Source organism: Arachis ipaensis, chromosome B2, assembly GCF_059453495.1.
Source record: "Arachis ipaensis isolate K30076 ecotype BB chromosome B2, ASM5945349v1, whole genome shotgun sequence".
NCBI classification, from domain to species: Eukaryota; Viridiplantae; Streptophyta; class Magnoliopsida; order Fabales; family Fabaceae; genus Arachis; species Arachis ipaensis.
In genome coordinates this window covers 103,335,585-103,356,284 of record NC_142437.1, presented here as the reverse complement: position 1 = coordinate 103,356,284, position 20,700 = coordinate 103,335,585, and the positions used below count along the sequence as shown (strand labels likewise).

The following is a 20,700-nucleotide window of genomic DNA, read 5'->3' as shown; positions in this document are numbered from 1 at the left end:
TGATCTTATCACACTTGATTTTGGTGATCAAATTGGAATTACAATTCCTAGTGCTAAGGTAAGACGTAATGGGTTTTTAATTTTTAGTAGAATATATTATGAGTAATTTAATCTTTTATGTTTTCTTTCTATAGGATGACCTAGTTATCAATGACGATGTTATTCAAAATAAGGATCTAAATAAAAGTGAAGAATTGTCTAGTAAAGTGGAGGAGGTCCTCCTTACCATGCAGGTAATTTAATTTGGTAAATAGTAATACAATTTATATTATATAATACATTTTATAAATTATAAACAGTTTTTCGCTATTATTTGTGATTAGAGAAATCTTTGTCTTATTCCATTGATAATCTCATTAGAACAACCATCACTCTTTTTGTATTTTTACATTTATATGAAATTATTTTACCTAAAATGTTTGCAGTCAACGAGAGTTATAAATATGGCTCGGGATAAAAAAAATTGATAAAATCCTTGAATCTGTAAGCCACATTGAGACAATGATATCACAACTGAGTCTGAACAATGATTTCGAGACTCCGACCAAACTTTCTTCATAAAAGACACGTCCATTCTCAAATAGATTGAAGGCTAAGAGTTCGGATATTGATATTTATACTGCTATATCAGACGATGAGGATGATCTTATTGAACTGGACAAGCGGTCTTTCACTCACGATGATGCGTTCAACATCAAAATCAATATATATGGACAAACAGTATCCCCAACTATAAAAGCCGCAACGAAAAAGAAAAATATATCAAAGGTATATGCATCTGTAGTAAAATTCATGCATCATATTTTTTACTAGTATATTCCTAACATGATAATAAGTGTTTACTAACCTATTTTTTTTCTTAGGATAAGACTATTATGTGGACACAGAAAAAATTACCGTTCACTCCCCCAGGCGGAGTTAGAAAACCAAAGATTGAGCGCAAATCATTCAATAAATCTAAGGCGTCTTATGCACTGAGCCAACCCACAAAAGACTATAGAAGACCTGTTTATTTCTTTTCCATTACCAACGTAATTACCTCTTAGGCACCAATCTTTAATTATCTAGTTTGTTTTGAGTAGTGATAATTAACCATCTAGTCTACAATGTGTATTGCTAATACTTTTGTGTTAAACTTTGTAGTCAATGAAGTGTAAATTTATGCCAACTCCAACCATGCGCCTTTTGGAAGATCAGATAAAGGCATGTGCATATGCATTTTCAGCCTCGCTAGATCCATCGTAAGTTAATTTGATATTATGTGTGTTGTCGATCAATGAGGACCCATCTAATGTGTTTTGGTTTTTAATTGATACAATGAAGAACTTGCGATAACAGATACAATCAGAGTAACTAGATCAGACTTTGATCATTTCATACCTGACAGACCCATTACTGATAAGGTACACAAATAATCTATTAATTAATTTACATTTTATTTTCCGCACAATCTAGTAATATATTTGGATTATGGTTCAGATTCTTGAATTAGTGGCATTGAGATGCACTGATGAACAATCTGATGTAAGTTTCAAGATAACATGGCAACTTCCACCGAGATATGTGATATGTTTTATAACCCCTAACAAGATAATTTTACTTATTATAAGTTATAAATATAATGCTGATATTGAACCATGCTTTATCATGTACTAACAGTTATATGAATGCATTAATGAATTAGATGGATGTCTTTAGCAAGATAAATTTAAAGCAGAAGATGGAACACTATATTTATAAATTTGTGCAACCTACTGCTGATTTAAAATTTGTAAGATTTTTCTTGGATATTCTTTGTTGAATATAGTTTTTCCTCATCAACATACATAACTCACGGACAAATTTTATGGTCTAGATATATGTTCCTATTCAAGAGGGTGACCACTGATATCTAATGGTAATCTTGATTGACGATCGCACAATCTATCACTTGGACACCCATTTTAATGATGACAGAATTCACTATCGTGAACGTGTTATCAAGACACTAGTAAGGCCAAGAAAAAATTTTTATAAGCTTATTTGCTGATATTTTGTTTTTATTATTTAACTAGTTAATTGAAATCAGGCAAACGTACTGGAGCAAGTCATCATGTCGAACTTTTACAAGGATGATGGTATTCAAGAGTATAATAAACAATTTCATGACTACAAAATTAAAAGGTCAGAAGATATACCTCAATGTAGTTCAAGCTGGAACTCTGCAACTTGGGTAATGAAGTGGATGGATATGACTTTTGAGTTTAAACCAAATGGTAACAATAAGGTGAGCATTTATAAAACAACTCTCTAATATTTAATCCCTATTTTTTGTACTAATTTATAATAAATAAATTGCAGCTTGAGGATCACGATATTCGCATGATAACTGCTGTGCATTTACTCAAGAGTCGGATCAACCAGAAGAAATCACAAATTATAGCGTCGGCCAATGAGTTTTGGAATATGCACACAAACCATGAGATGTAAAGATAATAGTAGTAATCTAGATAAATTATAATACTTTGGTTATTGAGTATTTATTTGTTATGTTTGGTGGATGTACTTCTTTAGTTATTTTTCAATGACTTCTTAAATAGATATTTATTGCTTTGTGGCTTTTACAATTTTTATCTATTTCTATGCACTATATAGATATTTTAGTTTAAAAAACTCATATTTTTATGATGAAGTAATGTCATTTTCATTTATTATTTCAGCAACAACGCCATACATATATTATGTCTTGTGAATTATATTTTATTTTATATAATTAATTTATTTAAAAAATTCCCATTTTTTTATTTTTTTGCATTCTATTTTGTTATTTTCATATGTTCAAGATTTGACCTCTATTGAATCTTGACTAGGAAAAAAAAAGACTTTGCAATATATACCAAAGAAAATTAATAATCTGTTCATATATTGCTAAGACATATGCAGTATATATGTTACAAAATTTTAAGCAATTCTTCCTAGATTAACGTGGTTCTAAAATGGACATACTTAATTCATTAGTAGCAAGTAAATTACTCTAATTTGGTGAAGTATAATAAATGATCTTTCAAGCCACAAAGGATTTTTTTTTTCTTAAACCCTCTTGTTCATATTTTGTAAGGCGTATTTTAGACTTGTTTACATTTGTGGAGCTTCCTTTTGCACTTGCGTGGTAACTTCCAAGGTCCAATGTCACAACGTCATTGAGTACCAAAAAACAATAAAATTATATAACAAGCTGCTATGTTTACAATACAAGTTCTTTGGCAATGTGGCTGAGGCTTGTGCTAATGACAAGTACAAGTTCTTTAGAATTAATATAGGTGCTAGAGACAACAATAGCATCATTCTTGGATAGTATTATTAACCTAAGATATGATAATTCTTCATTATGTATTAAACTCTATTCCATTAGTACACAAACATGTTCTTACTTGTAAGAGTAACTAGAGAATCTGTAAGATAGCTAGGCTTGGCTTTACTTAGTTCTGGTGCATCAGCAGCATAATAGGAGGAGGTGTAGTAGTTTAATCCAATAAAATCAAAGGACCCTCTTAAAATCCCTGATTGATATGAAGAGAACTTTGGCAACCTATTTCCCACCAGAAGCTGCATGGAACTTGGGTAGTCTCCTTTTGTTATTGGCTCCATAAACCTGAAATTTCATTATTTGAATCAACTCTCATGTGACAGTGAATTCATATGACAAATAAGCTACAGCAGCATATAATTTATAGTGAATTCAAATGCCAAAATTTCTTGTGTTCTTGCTTTTATTCTAATTCACTAACTATATGTCATGTTAGTCTTCATTTTCTTCATCACCTAATTTTATATTACATCTTTATTTTTTTAACCATGAAGTTCATCGGATGTTTAACCAACAGATTAGAGCAAGAAGCATATAAGAATTTCTCAATGGCAAGATCATGTAGTAAAATCCACTAATGAGTCTTTTTTTTTTCCTCATTAAGAATTTACACCATCCAACAATGAAATCAAGGGCTTTCTGTGCAGCATGATGATCCAGTTCTGTATCATGTGATGGCACCATCAAGAAACAAGCCTCAGCAACATTGCCAAAGAACTTGTACATCAAGATCAGACATCATGTCCTCACCCTTAATCATATCTATCTTAACTCTATTCAAAATCATCTTTATGTCCCTACTTCCATCACATTCAAGCAAACCAGTAACCCTATCAGCATCTCTAAGGGAAGTTATATCTAGTGTGGTTATCAAAATTTGCATCCCGATTCAAATGATATCCACCCCCAAATGCGATAAATCAAAACAATATTCAATATTCAATATTAGCATCATAAAAATCAATCCTTGATCCAGCCCAACCCAAGAGAGAAATACAGTATACATAACAATAATTCCAAGTAACAACATTTACTTACCAGCAGCAAGAGACAGACAACGGGACAGACAGAGAGAGGGAGAGCTCGAACAAAGCATTCACGCGACGGCGACGGAGCTTTAATGCGACGGCGACAGAGCCTCCACACGTGAACACAAAGAGAGAGCTCTCGAACAGAGGAGACGACGACAGAGCTTCCACACGCGACGGTGCTTCCACACGCACGCCTATACCAAGCAGAGAAATATGGCGATGAAAACGAGCGGGGCTGCGAGGCTGGGGGCTGGGAGCTAGGAGCTAGGGGATAGGGTTCTTCACTTTGTTCTTTCAATTTCCATTTTCAGTTTCAGAGAGGAGAGGGTGGGAATGGGGTTGGGGCTGCGTTAGGCCGTTAGGGTATTAGATCTAGGTTTTTTATTTTTTCCCAGCCCATTAAACCACGTCATTGGTGGGGCAGCTTAAACCGGAAATCCACTAAAAAACCGTCCGGTTCTACCGGTTTACTAGTTAAACACCGGTTTTTTGACCGATTTTTGCTAACCGATATTTATTTGACAATTATTTCATCTAAAAAACATAAGCACGAATATTGGAAGAATATATAAAATTTCATTAATATAGTAAAAAAATATAAATACAAATATGAAAGTGATTCTCTACGCAAAAATATTAAGTTTATGGGGGTTGCTAATTATCACTATCTAAATCAGCCGTCGGTTCGATATACATGTCGCCATCATCCGAACCATTAGCTTCATCTTCTATAACGTTGTTGTCAATGTCCTTTTGCCAAGGACATGTTGCCTTCTTATGTCCTTTCATTTGACAAACACTACAACATTGCCGCTTCTTCTTAGATGGTTGTCCTGAGCCTATATTTATTTGATATACATACGGATTGCTACTTTTAGCTACATCTGACTGAGGTTGATTAGTGCCTTCGTCTGCAGCCTTGTAAGATGAGTACAATCCCATAATTATGTCACGTGTCTCTTCATATCTCTTTGGGACTTTAGTAGCAACAGTAGCCAATTGTTTAGAAAATTCCATCAAGGCACTTTGACGACTAATAACAACAGAATCCCTGGTGAACCCACTTGCATCATTAAGAGCTGATTTTACCTTTTTTGTCCATCTATCCAATACCAATGACCGGGGAATCTCACAAATGTCTCTGTCAACCAGAACTTTCACAATATGTTCGCAAGGAATCCCAAATGACTCCATTCTTAAACAGGTACACATGAAGATCATTTCTTCTTGACAAAATTCAATGGTCCACATAAAATTGGGCCTCCCATGGTTACTGATGCATGAGCATCATGTTGTGTTTTCTATGCTTGTTCATACAATAAATTAATGTTTTGTGCTTAATTATTGAGTGTTTTAGTGCTTAAGTAGTATATTGCTTTGATCTTTTGATTTAAAGAATTTTGTAGGAAATAATAGAAAAAGAAGCAATAAAAGCACTAATAGAAGAAGCACACTCACAAGGTGGCAAAAGAGTTGGAAACAAACTCAAAGAGGAGCAAAGAGGATTTGCAACCCTGACTTCTTCACACTCCAACAAGAATAACTCGAGCTACAAAGCTCCAAATTAGGTGATTCTAGTGGCATTGGAAAGTAGGAATCTAGAGCTTTGCAAGCATATATGGCACTACATGGTGGACACTAAATCTAAGGGAGAAAACTTATCCCAAAAGTGCAAATATGAACATAGTATCAACCTGTAGTAAGGCCAGCTGACCTCTTCACCTTCCAAAGAGGATAACTTGAGCTGTAGAGCTTTGAATGATGCGCTCTTAAATGCATTGGAAAGTAGACATCCAGAGCTTTCCAACGATATATAATAGTATGGGGTGAACACTAAGTTTGGGCTCCAAAAGCTGGCGCTAACTTTGGCCTCCAAACAGCACCAAGAGCGCTACGCTTTGCTAAGAGTGCTACGCTTTTCTCCAAGAGCGCTAGCGATCCTTGACAGCACGACCATACCTTCTTCAAAGGGCCATAACTTGAGCTACAGATATTCAACTGATGTGCTTTCAGTTGCGTTGGAAAGCTGACATTCAGAGATTTCCAACGATATATAATAGTATATATTTGGCATGAAATTGGAGCACAAATGATAGGCATCTTTAAAGCCCAAAAGCACACAACAAAAGAACCCAGCGCCCAAGAGTGCTCCGTTCTCACCAAGAGCGCCTGCAATCAAAGTTGGGATTGGATGGCCGGTGACGCGTACGCGTGGGTGCAAGAGCGCTACGCTCTCCCCAAGAGTGCTACGCTCTCCTGGAAGCCTCATCATTTTAACTCATTTCTCAACCCAAGTCCACTCCAAATTCAAGCAAGCAAGCCCACTCATATCACTCAATCAAGGTCACAAGAATTATCTAGAATAGTTAATTTTCATTTGATTGTAATTTATTTTCAATTTTATTTTCAATTTGTAATTTAGGCTAGCTTATAAATAGGTCTTAGTTTCACAGAATTAGGCAGCGAGGGAGGGAGTCTTCGGACCCTCTCTTCACACTTCTCTTCTCTTCTATTTTTTCTTTCTCACGTTGTAAATATTTTTGTTATGAATTACTAACTCTTCCCATTGGGAAAGAGAGCTCTATTGCGTTTTGATGGGTTGATTTATTTTCATTCTTCTTCTTCTTCAATTCTTTTTTTTATTGTTGCTTTAGAGAGAGTCTTTGTGCTTCATATATCCAATTATTACCGAGAGGGGATTGGATCTACTTGAATTACATGTGAGCCTTGAGAAAAGGATCATGGAATTTAGTTTGAAACTCTTCTCTCATGATTCTCTTGATCAATACATTCTTGGTTGGTATGTGAGATGTAACCACCATGAATTGAGGTCTTGAGGGTTGTGTGGCCTTTGAATCAGAAAATGAACTTCATCTCTTCTCATGATCAATTAGATCAAGAGATTGGCAATTGTTTATGTTAAGAGAAATCAAATCACCAAGAGATTGGGATTTGGTTACTTATGATTTGCCAAGAGATCAATAATTGTATGATTGAAAAGGAGATGAGAATGGTTGATCCTGAGAGTGCAGTATCTCTTAATCCCAATGCCTTTGTTTACTTTCTTGTACTGTTATTCCTTGCAATTTACTTTCCAGCACTTTACTTTCCTGCACTTGACTCTTACGTCATTTACTTTCCTTGCTCTTTATTACTTTATTTTATTTTATAGCCATTTACATTTCCTGTTTGTTTATCACTCCAATATGAACCATCTGACTAGAATAATCAACTAACTATTGATTGCTTAATCCTTTAATCCTTTTTTCCATTGTGTAATATTTCTCCTTCCTGAATCCTTGCCTATGACATACAAACTTTTGTTTGTAAATCTCGCCAATACTATTCTTGAAAGTCTTACTCTTCCTTGCACTAAAGCCCTTCGACTTTGAGTACTTCAGATAAAAATCAAATGCAAGCTGCAAAGTAGAAAAGTGATATTTACCAATTTTCTCCGCACAATTTTCACCGAAATTCAAAGTTGTAATGTCTTGCACGGAGTCAACCGCATAAGCAGCTTCAAGGGTATCTTTTGACTGATCAGATTTAGAAAAATACGCTCCCTCAGTAAATTCATCTCCGAAATCTTGTTCGAATTCATTTTGTTCATCCATCATATCTTGGTCACAAACTAGCTCTTCTTGTTGGGTAATGTCATCGTCCTCCTGGTATTGCTCATCCATCTCAGTATTCGTAAATATATCTGACATCTTAAAAATGTCCAATGAAAAAAAAAATTTCAGTACACTCCGTCTTATAACATTACAAAAAATAAATAGCTTCTAATATTGCTAACATGAATGGATCCAGAAATTTTAATATGGAAGGGCTAAATTTTAAATAATTTTTTTATTCTATAAAAATAATTAACATATAGTTATTAGAGTTAGTTTTTTAAAAGATTTATTAATATATATATATTTTTTTTCATAATTTTATTTTTAATATGATAATTACATAAAGAAAACATAACAATATCAATAGTACATTATAAAATTATAAAATGCCAATAATTTATAGTGTGTTTAGTTAAAAATTATCACATATCTTATTAATTAAAATTAATTCTTTCAAAAATTTTAAAAAATTTGAAAATAAATTATAAATTATTAATTATTTGAAAGACACGGTACCCTTATAGAATACAAGATATAAGATATCTTTATAAAATTTTTCTTTTAACAACGTAAATTTAAAAGAAAAATTAGTATTTTTTACAAGAAAATAACATCTAAAGTACATAATGTGATTACCAAAATATAACTATGTAAGTTATTATTAATATAATAATCTGAATGTTAAATATATTAATATAAAAAAATAAATTATTTTTTAAAAAATAAATATAGAGATTATTATATAAAAACTAATTTGAAAGGTACAAAGACTTGAGGGTAGGGGTGTAAGTTACCGAACCGGACCGAAAATTATCGCAGAATCGAACCGAATTCTACAACAACCGATTGAAAAACCGAAAAAACTGGTTTTTTTTGTTTTTTTCGAATTAAACCGATCGGTTCGATTCGGTTCGGTTTTCGGTTGCCTTTGCTAAAACCAAACCGAACCGGACTGAACCGAAGAATGAGGGTTCAGTGGAGTGTGATTTTACTAAGTTGCCCTTTAACCTAGGTACAAAAGGGCAACTCAGCCACATAACCTAGCTTTCTTCTTCCCCTTTTACGCCGCGAACCCTATACCCACTACCTAGTACCCAGTCTGCCAGTCACCCACACTTCTCTCCCCCATTCTTCGAAGGTTCCACCTCCGACCTCCATGCTTGAGAGAAGGAGAGGCTGAGGGAGACAGAGAACTCGCCAGTCGTCGCTCGAAGCCTCGAAGTCGTTCATTCATCGCCGTCGAAGGGTCGCCGTCGCAGGGTCGCCGTCGCAGGGTCGCCGCCGCAACAAAGCCAAAGCCGAGCAGCACTCCAACGTCCAACCAGTCCATTGCCGAGCAGCAAACGATTCGCCGAGCAACAGTCCGTCGCCGAGCAGCAATCCAGTCACCGAGCAAGACTCCAGTGGCCGAGCCGCCGAACAACCAGTCCCTCTCCTGCAAAAACCCAAAACGCAACAAAAGGATGTCTTCGTCGGAGGTTAGATTTTGTGCTTGGTTATAATTTTTTTACAGTAATTAAGTAATTAATGTATATATTGTCAACAAAATCCTAGTCTGCAATATTTTCAGTGATATTGGTACTTGATTTAGTGGGATTTTTAGTGATATTTGTACTGTTATGTGAGTTTTTGATTGTATGTTAAGTGAATTGGAAGACTTATTTAAAAATATACAGAGTTAATGAACAGAAAAAATGAAGTTCTGGAGTTGTTAGATATGAGAAAAACTTTGCAACTTTTGTTTTTTAGTTAATGTTGCTGTGTTGTTTTTGTTAACTACTAATGAGTCTCTTTGATTGCTCTTTCTTGTTCTTGTGATACTGATCATTGCTGAAGCCTTAGAAAAATTTATGTAACAGTAACTCCTTGCTGAACAACACAAATATTACTTCGAATCCTCAATTTTTTTTAATAAAAAATACTTCCAATCCCCTGGTTAGGGCATTTTTTTACTACTTTGAACTTCCTAGGGATCCCATAAAAAGAATTTCAACTTTACAAGTCAACAGCAGCCAATCACAGAGAAAGGATATGGACAATTAAGCTATAAAACACCATGAAATTTAATATGCACATGTACTAAGCCAATTAAATCTAATTATGTACAAACATCAACAGCCATTAATCAAATTGGTTTTGCCTTACTTTACAAGCTTTGCACCAAATGCATATGATAATTCAAACTGATGGCCATTCAATGTTCAATATATCAGTGTTTACTGTATGCTTGGACAGGAATTAGGATAGAAAATTCTTGTTCTGGTGGAAGGTATTGGTTTATTTTATATAGAGGTTGTCTGCACCTTTTTCATAGAAGTCTAGTTTCATCTTTGTTTATTAATGAACATGCTTACTTTGACTTCAGTATTATTATCAACCAAATTTATTTTCTTTATTAATGAACAAATCTATATTATATTTATAATCTATATTGATTTTCTTGTTTTATTTTTGTAGAAATTGTACCAACCGGAGAAGATGAGGATGAGTCTGGTGTGGATTCAGATTAAACATGGTGGCTGTTTGGTTTTTATTTGTTTTAAAGTGAATGTTTCAGTTTAAACTGTGTTTATTTTTGTTGTTTTGCTAGAAATTTTTAATTGTCTTTGTTTTATGTTTAATTAAGTTGAATTTGTATTGGATTTGGATGTGATATACTCTTGTTATTCTAGTTTATTGAAGGTTTTAAATTTCATTTTATGGCATTTTAAATTCTGATAATTAGGTGTAAAAAAACCAAAAAAACTGACCGAACCAAACCGCTGTTGGTTCGGTTCGGTTCGGTTCGATTGCTCAAACAGTAGTCAACCGAATGGTTGGCCTCTTTGTAGAACCGATCAGATCGGTTCGGTTGGTTTTCGGTCCAAAACTGAACTGAACCGAGCCGATTACACCCCTACTTGAGGGTATGATATTAAATTAGTTAAGTAAAAAATATTAGTGAATTAAACAATTAAGACATAAATCCATTACATAGTGAAAAATAATACATATAAAACTATTAAATTACATAATATTTTTTTTTTTATTTTTTAAACACATATCTTATATATAAGTATAGTTTCTTAAAATTTTGGGGGGTCGAGGCCACTACTCGCCCCCTCTAGGTCCGTCCCTGATTGCTAGCTAATTAATAATAAAAAATAATAAAATTTATTTACTTTTTACTATTTCTCAATGTCTGTGAATTATTAAAAGATAAAAAAAATATTTTTTCAATACACAATCAATTTCACGAATAAAGTATCGAAACAAAGAATTGTAAAATTAGAGATTCTATTCACTGACCTCAATTTTGTAATAAAAACGGTAGATTATTTTCTGAACACTACAATGAAAAAATTGATTGGACCTTTGCTGATTGTTGCAACTGTGATTATCAATTAATGATGAACAAATATTGGATATTAAATAGACGGATAAAAAATGAAGAAAAATTGGATATTAAGTAGATGGATATCCGAAAGAAAAATAATGAAATTTTTTATAATCAAAGAGATTGATACACAATTCCAATGGTGGGATTGAATAATTGGTGATAGATTATTCACCAATTTATAATCTTAATATTAAAGGAAATATAAGATTAGAGTATCTAAATCAAAATAAAAACTTAAAAATTGAAGATAGAATTTTAAAGATAAGATAGATGAATAATAAGATAATAATTTATAAAAAACGATAAGAAAATTGAGAACGACGTAGTGCACAATTCAATAACCAATCGATTGAATTGGGCAAATCCATATTATTTTGGTGATTTCAATCGATTGAATTGTGAGACCTCAAGTTGCTTTGAAGCCTTCAATCGATTGGGTAATATAAACAATTGATTGAATTATAAAAAAACCCACATTCTAGTCATCGTTCAATCGATTGGGTTATATGTAGGTGGTGTCCATGGATCGGATCCGATCCGCATATCCGCGGTGTTTATCCGAATCCGATCCGAAAATTGCGGATATGGATCCGATCCGCAAGGCTTTCGGATCGGATCGGATCGGATCGGATCCACACATTAATCGGATTAGATTGCGGATTTTGTGTTGGTATCTGCATATCCGATCCGCATATCCGCCTATCCGCAAAAATAAAGAAAAAAATAAGTAAAATATTCTTTTTATGTTTTATTTTAACTAATAATTATCATATATGTTAAATTATTTTAATTTATTATTCAAAAAAAGTATGTTTAATATTATTTTAAGAATAAACATATTTAAAAGAATAGAAAAAATAAATTTTATTGATATTTTTTTAATAAAAATAAGCTTTTAAAAATATTTTTGTGCTTTGCGGATATATCCGATATCCGATCCGATCCGATCCGCAAATGTGCGGATCGGATCGGATCGGATCCAACCTTAAAAACTGCGGATATTGGATCCGATCCGATCCGATGATTTTAGTGCGGATCGGATCGAAATTTTAGCCATATCCGATCCGATCCGATCCGCGGACACCCCTAGTTATATGACCTAATGACCAATCGATTGATTTTTGCGAAAACCATACTGTCTTGCAATTTTCAATCGATTGTTTTGTGATAACCTGAAGTCCAATCGATTGAGTTATGGGAAACTGAAATTCAATCGATTGTTTTGTTAATCCAATTGATTGATTTTCTAAGAAACACGATTTCACAGCCCTCGACGAATGTAACGGATCAAAGATAAAATTTTAATCGACTGGGATTGCCAAAAAGTTATTACAATCAATGAAAGATCTAATTCATTATTGTTTTTGTTTTTGATTGTTAATAAACATAATATATGAATGATAAAATAATAATTTATAAAATAAAAAATAATTTTTATAATTAAATAACATATATAGGATTAATTTGTAATTAAAATTAGAAAATGACTATTTAGCAATTATTAAAAAACTCAAAAAATATATTTTATTATGAAACCATTTGATGGTCTAAACATTTTGGGACCATCTAATCATTTGCCAACTAAGTCTAATACTAATATGCTGCTGTTGTAAACATAACTAAAAGATAAAAAAAAATTTATATGAGATATTTAAATATAAAATAATTTTTAACTTTTAAAAAAATCTTAATTTAAATTTCGAGTTAAATCTCAGAGTGGTCCCTGAACTTGCACTCGAGTTTTAAAGTTGTCCCTAAACTTGCATTGGCCCCAATATTGTCCCCGAAATTAACAACGGTGACTCACGGTCGTCCCTGAAGCATTTTCCGGAGAATATTTCCAAACGCGTGATGATGTGTATGGAGGGGCGCCACATTGGATATCTGACGTGGTTGTTATTATTTTTTAACTCAATTTAGTCCCTAAATTATTTTATAACCTTAATCCCCAATTTATTATCAGAAACCACTTTGTTTCTTCTTCTCTACTCTCCTTCGTCTTCTCTGCCATTGTTGAGCTGCCATTGTTGAACGTGATTTGAGTGGGTCATGATGTGTGGAGTAATAGTTAAAGTACCTGGTGGTGTGATAATTGGTTTGGCCCTTGCTTCCTTGATTCTGGCATTGAATATTTCGCAAGCATTGTTACATATGTTGTCACATTTTGGTTGGGAGGGGAAGAAGGCCCGACTCCATGCATCTTTTCGTTATTTAGAAAGGTACTCTCATGCTTCCTTTTTAGCTCTCTGGATTTTCATCATCTCCTCAATGAATCCCTCTTGAGTAGTAGATCTTACATACTCCCATAGTAATCCTCTAAGTTCATTGTCTTTCCACTGCTTATTGAAGTTTTTCCGCAAGTGCCATACACAAAATCTGTGGTGGACATCAGAAAAGACCTCCTGCACAGCTGTGATTAGCCCCTGCACAAAACCATTGAAATTAATAACTTACAATATCGGAATTCAAAATGGTCCCCCACCTTACATAAGTGACATCAAAATAATCCCTACACATACATAAGTGACATCAAATTAATCCCTACACATGTATAAGTGACAGCAAATTCATCTCCACTTTGGGTGTAGCAAAGACATCGTTACCTTTTGTATGTCCAAAATGAAACATCACCCATTTTGAGTGTAGCTCCTTAGATCCTCATGCAGCAGCTCAAGAAACCACCTCCAATTATTCGTGTTCTCCACTGGTACAATGGCATATGCAATGACGTAAATGGCTGCCAAGATTTGTCCACCAAATCTGATTTTCAGGAATGCTCCATCAAGCCCATTAGAGGTCTACATCCCGCCCTAAACCCATTCTTGCACCCATCCAGACAAATATACATCTTGTCAAAAGTGGGCTCTTCTGTGGGGTTGGGATGAGAAATTGTTGTGATGCGCATAGTAGAACCAGGGTTGCACTTCAGGAGAGTCTCACCATAGTCTCTCACCATCCCATATTGTGCAGCAGCATCACCAGACACAATGTGCCTTGCATCTCCAAGTGCTCTTGTCAGGGAAGACTTGTTCAAGTCCAAGTTACATTTGCTTTTGAAGTATGTTAAAGTTTCAGAGCGCGCTTCAGATTTGGAAATTTCCTAATCTTCTTCACCAACTTGTTTGCTAACTACCATCTGTTAGCTAATTTATTTTTTGTCTCTCTTGAGCAGGTATGATCATCATTGAAGGCTTTAACTTGCCAGCAAACACTCTTACTATCCTTAGAGACATAGATAACCCATGGACATTCCTCACCCCTACATAAAGCCCTGCATCGTACATTATCATTTTTCTTGAATCTAACTCTTCTACCTTCCTGAATGCAATACTCCCTCATAGCCTCCTTAAAATTCATCTCCGTGTTGAATTTCATCCCTACCTCTAATCGGAGTATCCCGAATCTTGTTTCTTCTCTAAAAACAGAAAATGCGTCGTCATCCTCTGAGTTAGGGGTGTCTTCATTTCTTCGAAATGCCAAAAATTTTTCCCATCTGACTCATCATGATTCATCATGAGCATCATAACCTCCAACATTCGGGCCTTCATCATAACCTCAATTTGCTGCCTCCACCCATCATAACCCACTCAAATCATGTTCAACAATGGCAGCTCAACAATGGCAGAGAAGACGAAGGAGAGCAGAAAAGAAGAAACAGAGTGATTTCTGATAATAAATTGGAGATTAAGGTTATAAAATAATTTAGGGACTAAATTGAGTTAAAAAATGATAACAGCCATGTCAGATATCTAACATGGCGCCTCTCCATACACGTCATCACGCTGTTTGAGAATATTTCTCAAAAAATGCTTTAGGGACGACCGTACCGTTGTTAAATTCGAAAACAATATTAGAGCCAATGCAAGTTTAGGGATGACTTTAAGACTAAGTACAAGTTCACGGATGACTCTGAGATTTAACTCTTAAATTTCACTTAAACAAACCCTTAATTTGATTGAAATTCTTAAATTGCCGTTTACCATTCTGCTGACGCTAACCCTAATTCTTCTGCGTCACACACACCTCACTTCACTCAAACACGCGAAGAAAGAAAAGAAAGAAGACGGGAAACAAAGAACAGAGACTGAGGGAAGGAAGAAGAGGAACGGGAGAAGGGGAAGTGGTTGCCGACAAAGGGTCTCCACCACTGCTGGACCGCCGATTAGTCTGGGAGGAGAGAGAGAAAATCGCAGAGAGAGAGAGAGAGAGAGAGAAACAGAGAGTGACGAAGGAAGGAGAAGAATCGAAGGAGAAACAGAGGGCGGGGAGGGCGACGACCGACGACCCCATTACCGTCGTCGCTGAATCGCTGTCCATCTGCAGCCTGAAGGTAGGCTGTTTTCCTTACCTCCGTTTGACTGCTTAGGTTTATTCAGGCTTTGTTTGATTCTTTGATACTTTACCTGCAGTTTTATTTTTCTTTCTTTGATAATAATACTGTGATTTTAGATTTAGGTGGTATATTTTCTTTAAATTTATTTGGATATTTGAGACTGAGAGTTGGCTACTTAGGGTTAGTTTGATAGGTCTTTTTTTTTACACTGATTTGGCTGTAATTTTACTAGTATTTTTGACATCATTTGACACTTTTGGCTGTTTAGGCAGTTAGGTTTAGTTTGATTGTTAATTATTTGAAGTTTTTGTTTCGTAATATGTAACAATGTGAGTACCCTTATTCTGCCATTGATGAGCTCCTGGTTTTTCGATTCCTATTTTGTTTTATTTTTTATTTTTTAAAACAGGGCGGGGTTTATACTTTATACGCAACTAACACTGCTGAATCAAATTCATTTGACCTTTCAATCTTAATACTCTTTGCTCTGAACTCTTACTTTGATAAGTGTTTTTGGTTCTGTTTCTTTAACTGGGTATGTTTTCTTTGAGATCATAGTTGACCGTGTTTGCATTCTTTTGATGCTTGCCTATGACATTTTAAATTTTTGCTCTTGCAATGGCTTCATTTTATAATTATTGCTTACCTGAGGAACTCGGTCCATTATGTTTATCATATGTGCAATTCAAATGAGTGGCTTTTAAATTAAGAAAAATAAATAATTGCTAATGATATTCATTTGCTAAGAGCTGATTACAAACCTAGTTTTTTGAAGAGATTTTAGAATATCTTTTGTATGGCACTAGTTTTTCAAATGGTCAAGCAATGTTGTTCTGGTCTTGAGGGCATATAAAAGACTGCAAGTTTTACCTTAGCCAGCAATGATGTTGTGTCTTTCAGATGAGACTTCAACACCACTAGAATTTGTTAGACTAAGTGTGGAGCTAGAAAGAGAACATCAATGGTGTTAGACTAAAGTGATTGGAATTGGAGAATTTGAGTATATTTGTTATGAGAATTTTGGTAGATCATTTATGTTTTGTTGTGGTTGTTTGATGATTGATAGTTACGCAAATTTAATGAAATTGAACACTAAGTTGTGGTTGAACTGTGATTAATTAGCTCGAGTTTATGTTGTCAATACTTGATATGTATTCTTGAGTGGTTCTAAAGTTTGAGAATAGATTTTTAAATGGATTAGTTAATTTTAACTTCTAGGGTTCTAATTAAACATAAAAGATGTTTAAGAGTTAAGGTGGTGAATTAAGAAAGACTAAACATCATATAGTTGGTTTCTTATGGAAGCTGAACTTTATATTGACTAAACACTTTTGTTGTGGAAATTCTATTAAGGAAGCTAAACTTTATATATGTTGTTTCTAATTATTTTTGTTTTCATTCTTCACATTTGTAGGGGTGCAAAATTGTTGACATATGCTAGACCTTATATTGACTATATCATGCTAGAAGAGTCATGGATTTATAACCTTATGACACTAGTTTATGTTAGGAAAAACTTTATATTTAGTTGAATCTGTAAAACTGTAATTCTATTTTGTTGTAAAATCCCAATTACATGTAAGAGATGTTTTAATTATTTATATTATTATATAAATATTGACTTAGCTTGTTAAGGAAATCATTTGATATATTAATTATTTAAAAAAGTGTTGCAAAATGAATTTTCTGTTTTTGTAACAAAAAGAATAAAAATGTTACAAAAACAAGAAATATTTTGTACCAGAATATTATGACACGAAAGTTTAAATTGTTACAAAAAAGTTCTACATGTCAAAAATTGTTACCAATTTTGTAATAAATTTTAACTTTTGTATTAAAAAATTATTACAAAATATTACTTTGTTTTGCAAAATTTCGGTTTTTGTTGCAAAAACTTTTTGAAATGGGATTTACCGCAACAATTCTGTAACAATTCTGCTTTTGTTTAAAATTATTTATTAACGAAATTAACAATTATTGTAACAACTTTTTTTGATACAAATATTGCTTTTTCTTGTAGTGTGATGATGGATGGAAATCAAATCAATGAGGGATATGGTTTCCGCTGGGAGTCACAGCCAATTCTTAATTCGCAGCATGTGCGCGGTAGTTGTGAAGGGTCACTGGCGCACTCTCTTGAAGTCGAAGAATGGCACTTCTTGTTCAGCTCTCACTCCTACGCCCGTTCATAACGTCCTCCTGCAGCTCTCACTCCATGGTTATGGGCCCACACATTCCTTCCCTTTCTTCAAGTGGGCCCAGTCAACCCCAAACTATACCCACTCCTTGCACTGCTCGTGGGCCATGGTTCACATTCTTGCCAAGCACAAGCACTTCAGAGATGCACAACACTTGCTCGAGAAAATTTCCCAGAGGGATTTCCTCTCCTCGCCTTCGGTTTTGATGTCTCTCATCAGGTCCCATGAGGACAGGGAGGTAAATTCACAAGTGCTGAGCTGGCTTGTGATAATTTATGCAAGGTCGAAACCAGCCCTGCAGGATGCTGTTCAGGTTTTTGAGTATATGAGGGTTTCTGGGCTTAAGCCACACTTGCATGCCTGCACTGTGCTGTTGAATTCTTTGGTTAAAGATGGGGTTGTTAACTTGGTGTGGAAGGTTCACAAGGGAATGGTTCAAGTAGGGGTTTTCAGTAATGTTTATATCTACAATTGCTTGATTCATGCTTGTTCAAGGTCACATGACGTAGAGCGTGCAGAGAAGTTGTTGAACGAGATGGAGGAAAAGGGTGTAGTTCCTGATATCTTCACTTACAATACTTTGATTTCGTTGTATTGCAAGAAGGGTATGCACTATGAGGCTTTAACAGTACTTGATAGAATGGAAAGAGAAGGGATAGGTCTTGACATTGTTAGTTACAATTCTCTTATCCATGGTTTTTGTAAAGAAGGTAGGATGAGGGAAGCTATGAGGATGTTTAGTGAGATGAAGAACAATGTGACTCCGAATCAAGTGACTTATACTACATTGATTGATGGGTATTCTAAGGTGAATGAGCTCGAGCAAGCTTTGAAGTTGCACAAGTTGATGCAGGCTGAGGGGTTGGACCCTGGAGTTGTCACTTATAACTCGATTCTGCGCAAGCTATGTCAGGATGGCAAGATAAGGGACGCAAACAAATTGTTGACTGAGATGAGCGAAAGGAAACTCCAAGCTGATAATATCACATGTAACACGTTGATTAATGCTTACTGCAAGATAGGAGATTTGAAATCTGCTCTGAAGTTCAAGAATAAGATGTTGGAAGCTGGGCTGAAGCCTGATCCATTTACATACAAGGCACTGATACACGGGTTCTGCAGGGTAAATGAACTGGAAAGTGCGAAGGAGCATCTTTTTGGCATGCTTGATGCTGGAATTTCACCAAATTACTCTACATACTCATGGATTGTGGATGGACTTTGCAAGAAGAACAACATGGATGCAGTTCTAGCACTGCCAGATGAGTTTTTAAGAAGAGGCCTTTGCCTTGATGTTTCAGTATATAGGGCACTGATTAGAAGGTTATGCAAACTAGAAAAGATTGCATGTGCTGAGAAGTTATTGAATCATATGGAAGGAAAGGGTATATCAGCTGATAGCGTTATTTACACTAGTATCGCCTATGCTTACTGGAAAGCAGGGAATACAAATGCTGCATCAAATGTGTTAGTTGAGATGGCTAGGAAGAGGTTGATGATAACAATCAAACTCTATAGATGTATTAGGGGTGCTGATGATAATAGTGAAAGCAAAGTGTTACAGATATTCTGGGATCATGTAGTGGATTTAGGTCTGATGTCAAGAAATACAATGAATAAGATACAACAGATGGCAATATGATAATAAATTCGTCTTATTTTCAGTTGATTGCAACTGCTGTGTGATGTCTACACAAACCATCTTCATATTTTGACTTGATGACAAATTGATTATTGTATAGCATTAAGTGGCCACCTATATATCTCTTACTTGTATATTTGTTGTGGGTTATTCAGCCAGGTGTCGCTCATGGTTAACAAGATTAAAAAATTCAAAATGCCTCTTCTCCTATCTCTTTCTTCATTCTGTGTCTCACCTGCTCTTTGCCGCCTCCCTCTGCTGTAGCTCTCTGATGCTATTTGGTTAGGGTTAAAGAAGGTACTGGTGGACAGATTTCTGGGAGTGATTTGTGGGATTCACTAGAAGATGGGTTTAGCTTTGCAAGTTGGATTTCTCTCTTCCCTCTGATTCTCTGAGCTGATGATGGCGGCGGTGAAGATCAAATTAAATTTCGGAGGTTAGTAGGCATTAGATTGTTTTAGGATTTCTCATGTATCCTAGAAATTGTAGGCATTATGCTTCTAGTATTTGTGATCGGTTTCCTGTGTAATTTCCTCATGAGTTTCATGGTAGATTGATTATTAAGGTAGCGTTTGTTTTGAGGTATTGGGACGGAGACTGAGAGACTGGAACTTAGTATCATGTTTGTTGGCTTAGAGACGGGTACTAAAATTTCAGTTTCTGTCTCCCAAAATTTCAATATTTCAGTACTCCTAAAAAGTAGGAACATAGGGGACTGAAATTTTTGGAGACGAAGACTAAAACTTTAATAACATTTTATACCTAAAATATCCCTATTTCAATTAATTAATTCCAACTTTATTTTTTGTGCAAATTAAATTAGAGCTTCATTCTTATTTCAGTCTCTGTCTCCCACTTTACACCAAACACAATTCTGAGACTTATTTCAATCTCTGTCTCTGAATCTTTGTCTCTCTTCCAAATGCTACCTAAGATCTTATTTACTGTTTCATTAGTTATTTTGTTGAATTGTTTTTATTTCTTCAATTTTTTCATGGATGGGTCTAGAGCTTGGTCATTGGATGAAGTTTTTAATAATTCTTCTTCCCCTGTTGAAATTTAACTGGTTTGTTGGATTTAATTGATCCCAAATTTTCAGGTTACTAGCTATGGTTTTGTTTGTTGATTTGGGTTCACATTGAAGGTTTCCTTTT

General features: G+C 34.7%; 2 protein-coding genes across 2 annotated transcripts; one reads left to right on the top strand and one right to left on the bottom strand.

The window, feature by feature from the left end:
- Nucleotides 1–5,031: 5,031 nt before the first annotated feature.
- On the bottom strand, nucleotides 5,032–5,571 carry LOC148575067 (uncharacterized). Its single transcript, XM_088506034.1, has one exon. The coding sequence runs from the start codon at nucleotides 5,569–5,571 to the stop codon at nucleotides 5,032–5,034; it is 540 nt and encodes a 179-aa protein (XP_088362160.1).
- Nucleotides 5,572–15,350: 9,779 nt separating this feature from the next.
- On the top strand, nucleotides 15,351–19,579 carry LOC107625612 (Tetratricopeptide repeat (TPR)-like superfamily protein). Its single transcript, XM_016328297.3, has 2 exons — nucleotides 15,351–15,703; nucleotides 17,727–19,579. Exon 2 carries the CDS (start codon nucleotides 17,738–17,740, stop codon nucleotides 19,544–19,546), a length of 1,809 nt encoding a protein of 602 aa, XP_016183783.1. The 5' UTR covers nucleotides 15,351–15,703; nucleotides 17,727–17,737; the 3' UTR covers nucleotides 19,547–19,579.
- The last annotated feature ends 1,121 nt before the right edge of the window (nucleotides 19,580–20,700 follow it).

What these genes read in the sequence shown, in the direction of transcription:
- LOC148575067 (XM_088506034.1), bottom strand. Translation starts at nt 5,571, where the DNA reads ATGGAGTCATTTGGGATTCCTTGCGAACATATTGTGAAAGTTCTGGTT.
- LOC107625612 (XM_016328297.3), top strand. Translation starts at nt 17,738, where the DNA reads ATGGAAATCAAATCAATGAGGGATATGGTTTCCGCTGGGAGTCACAGC.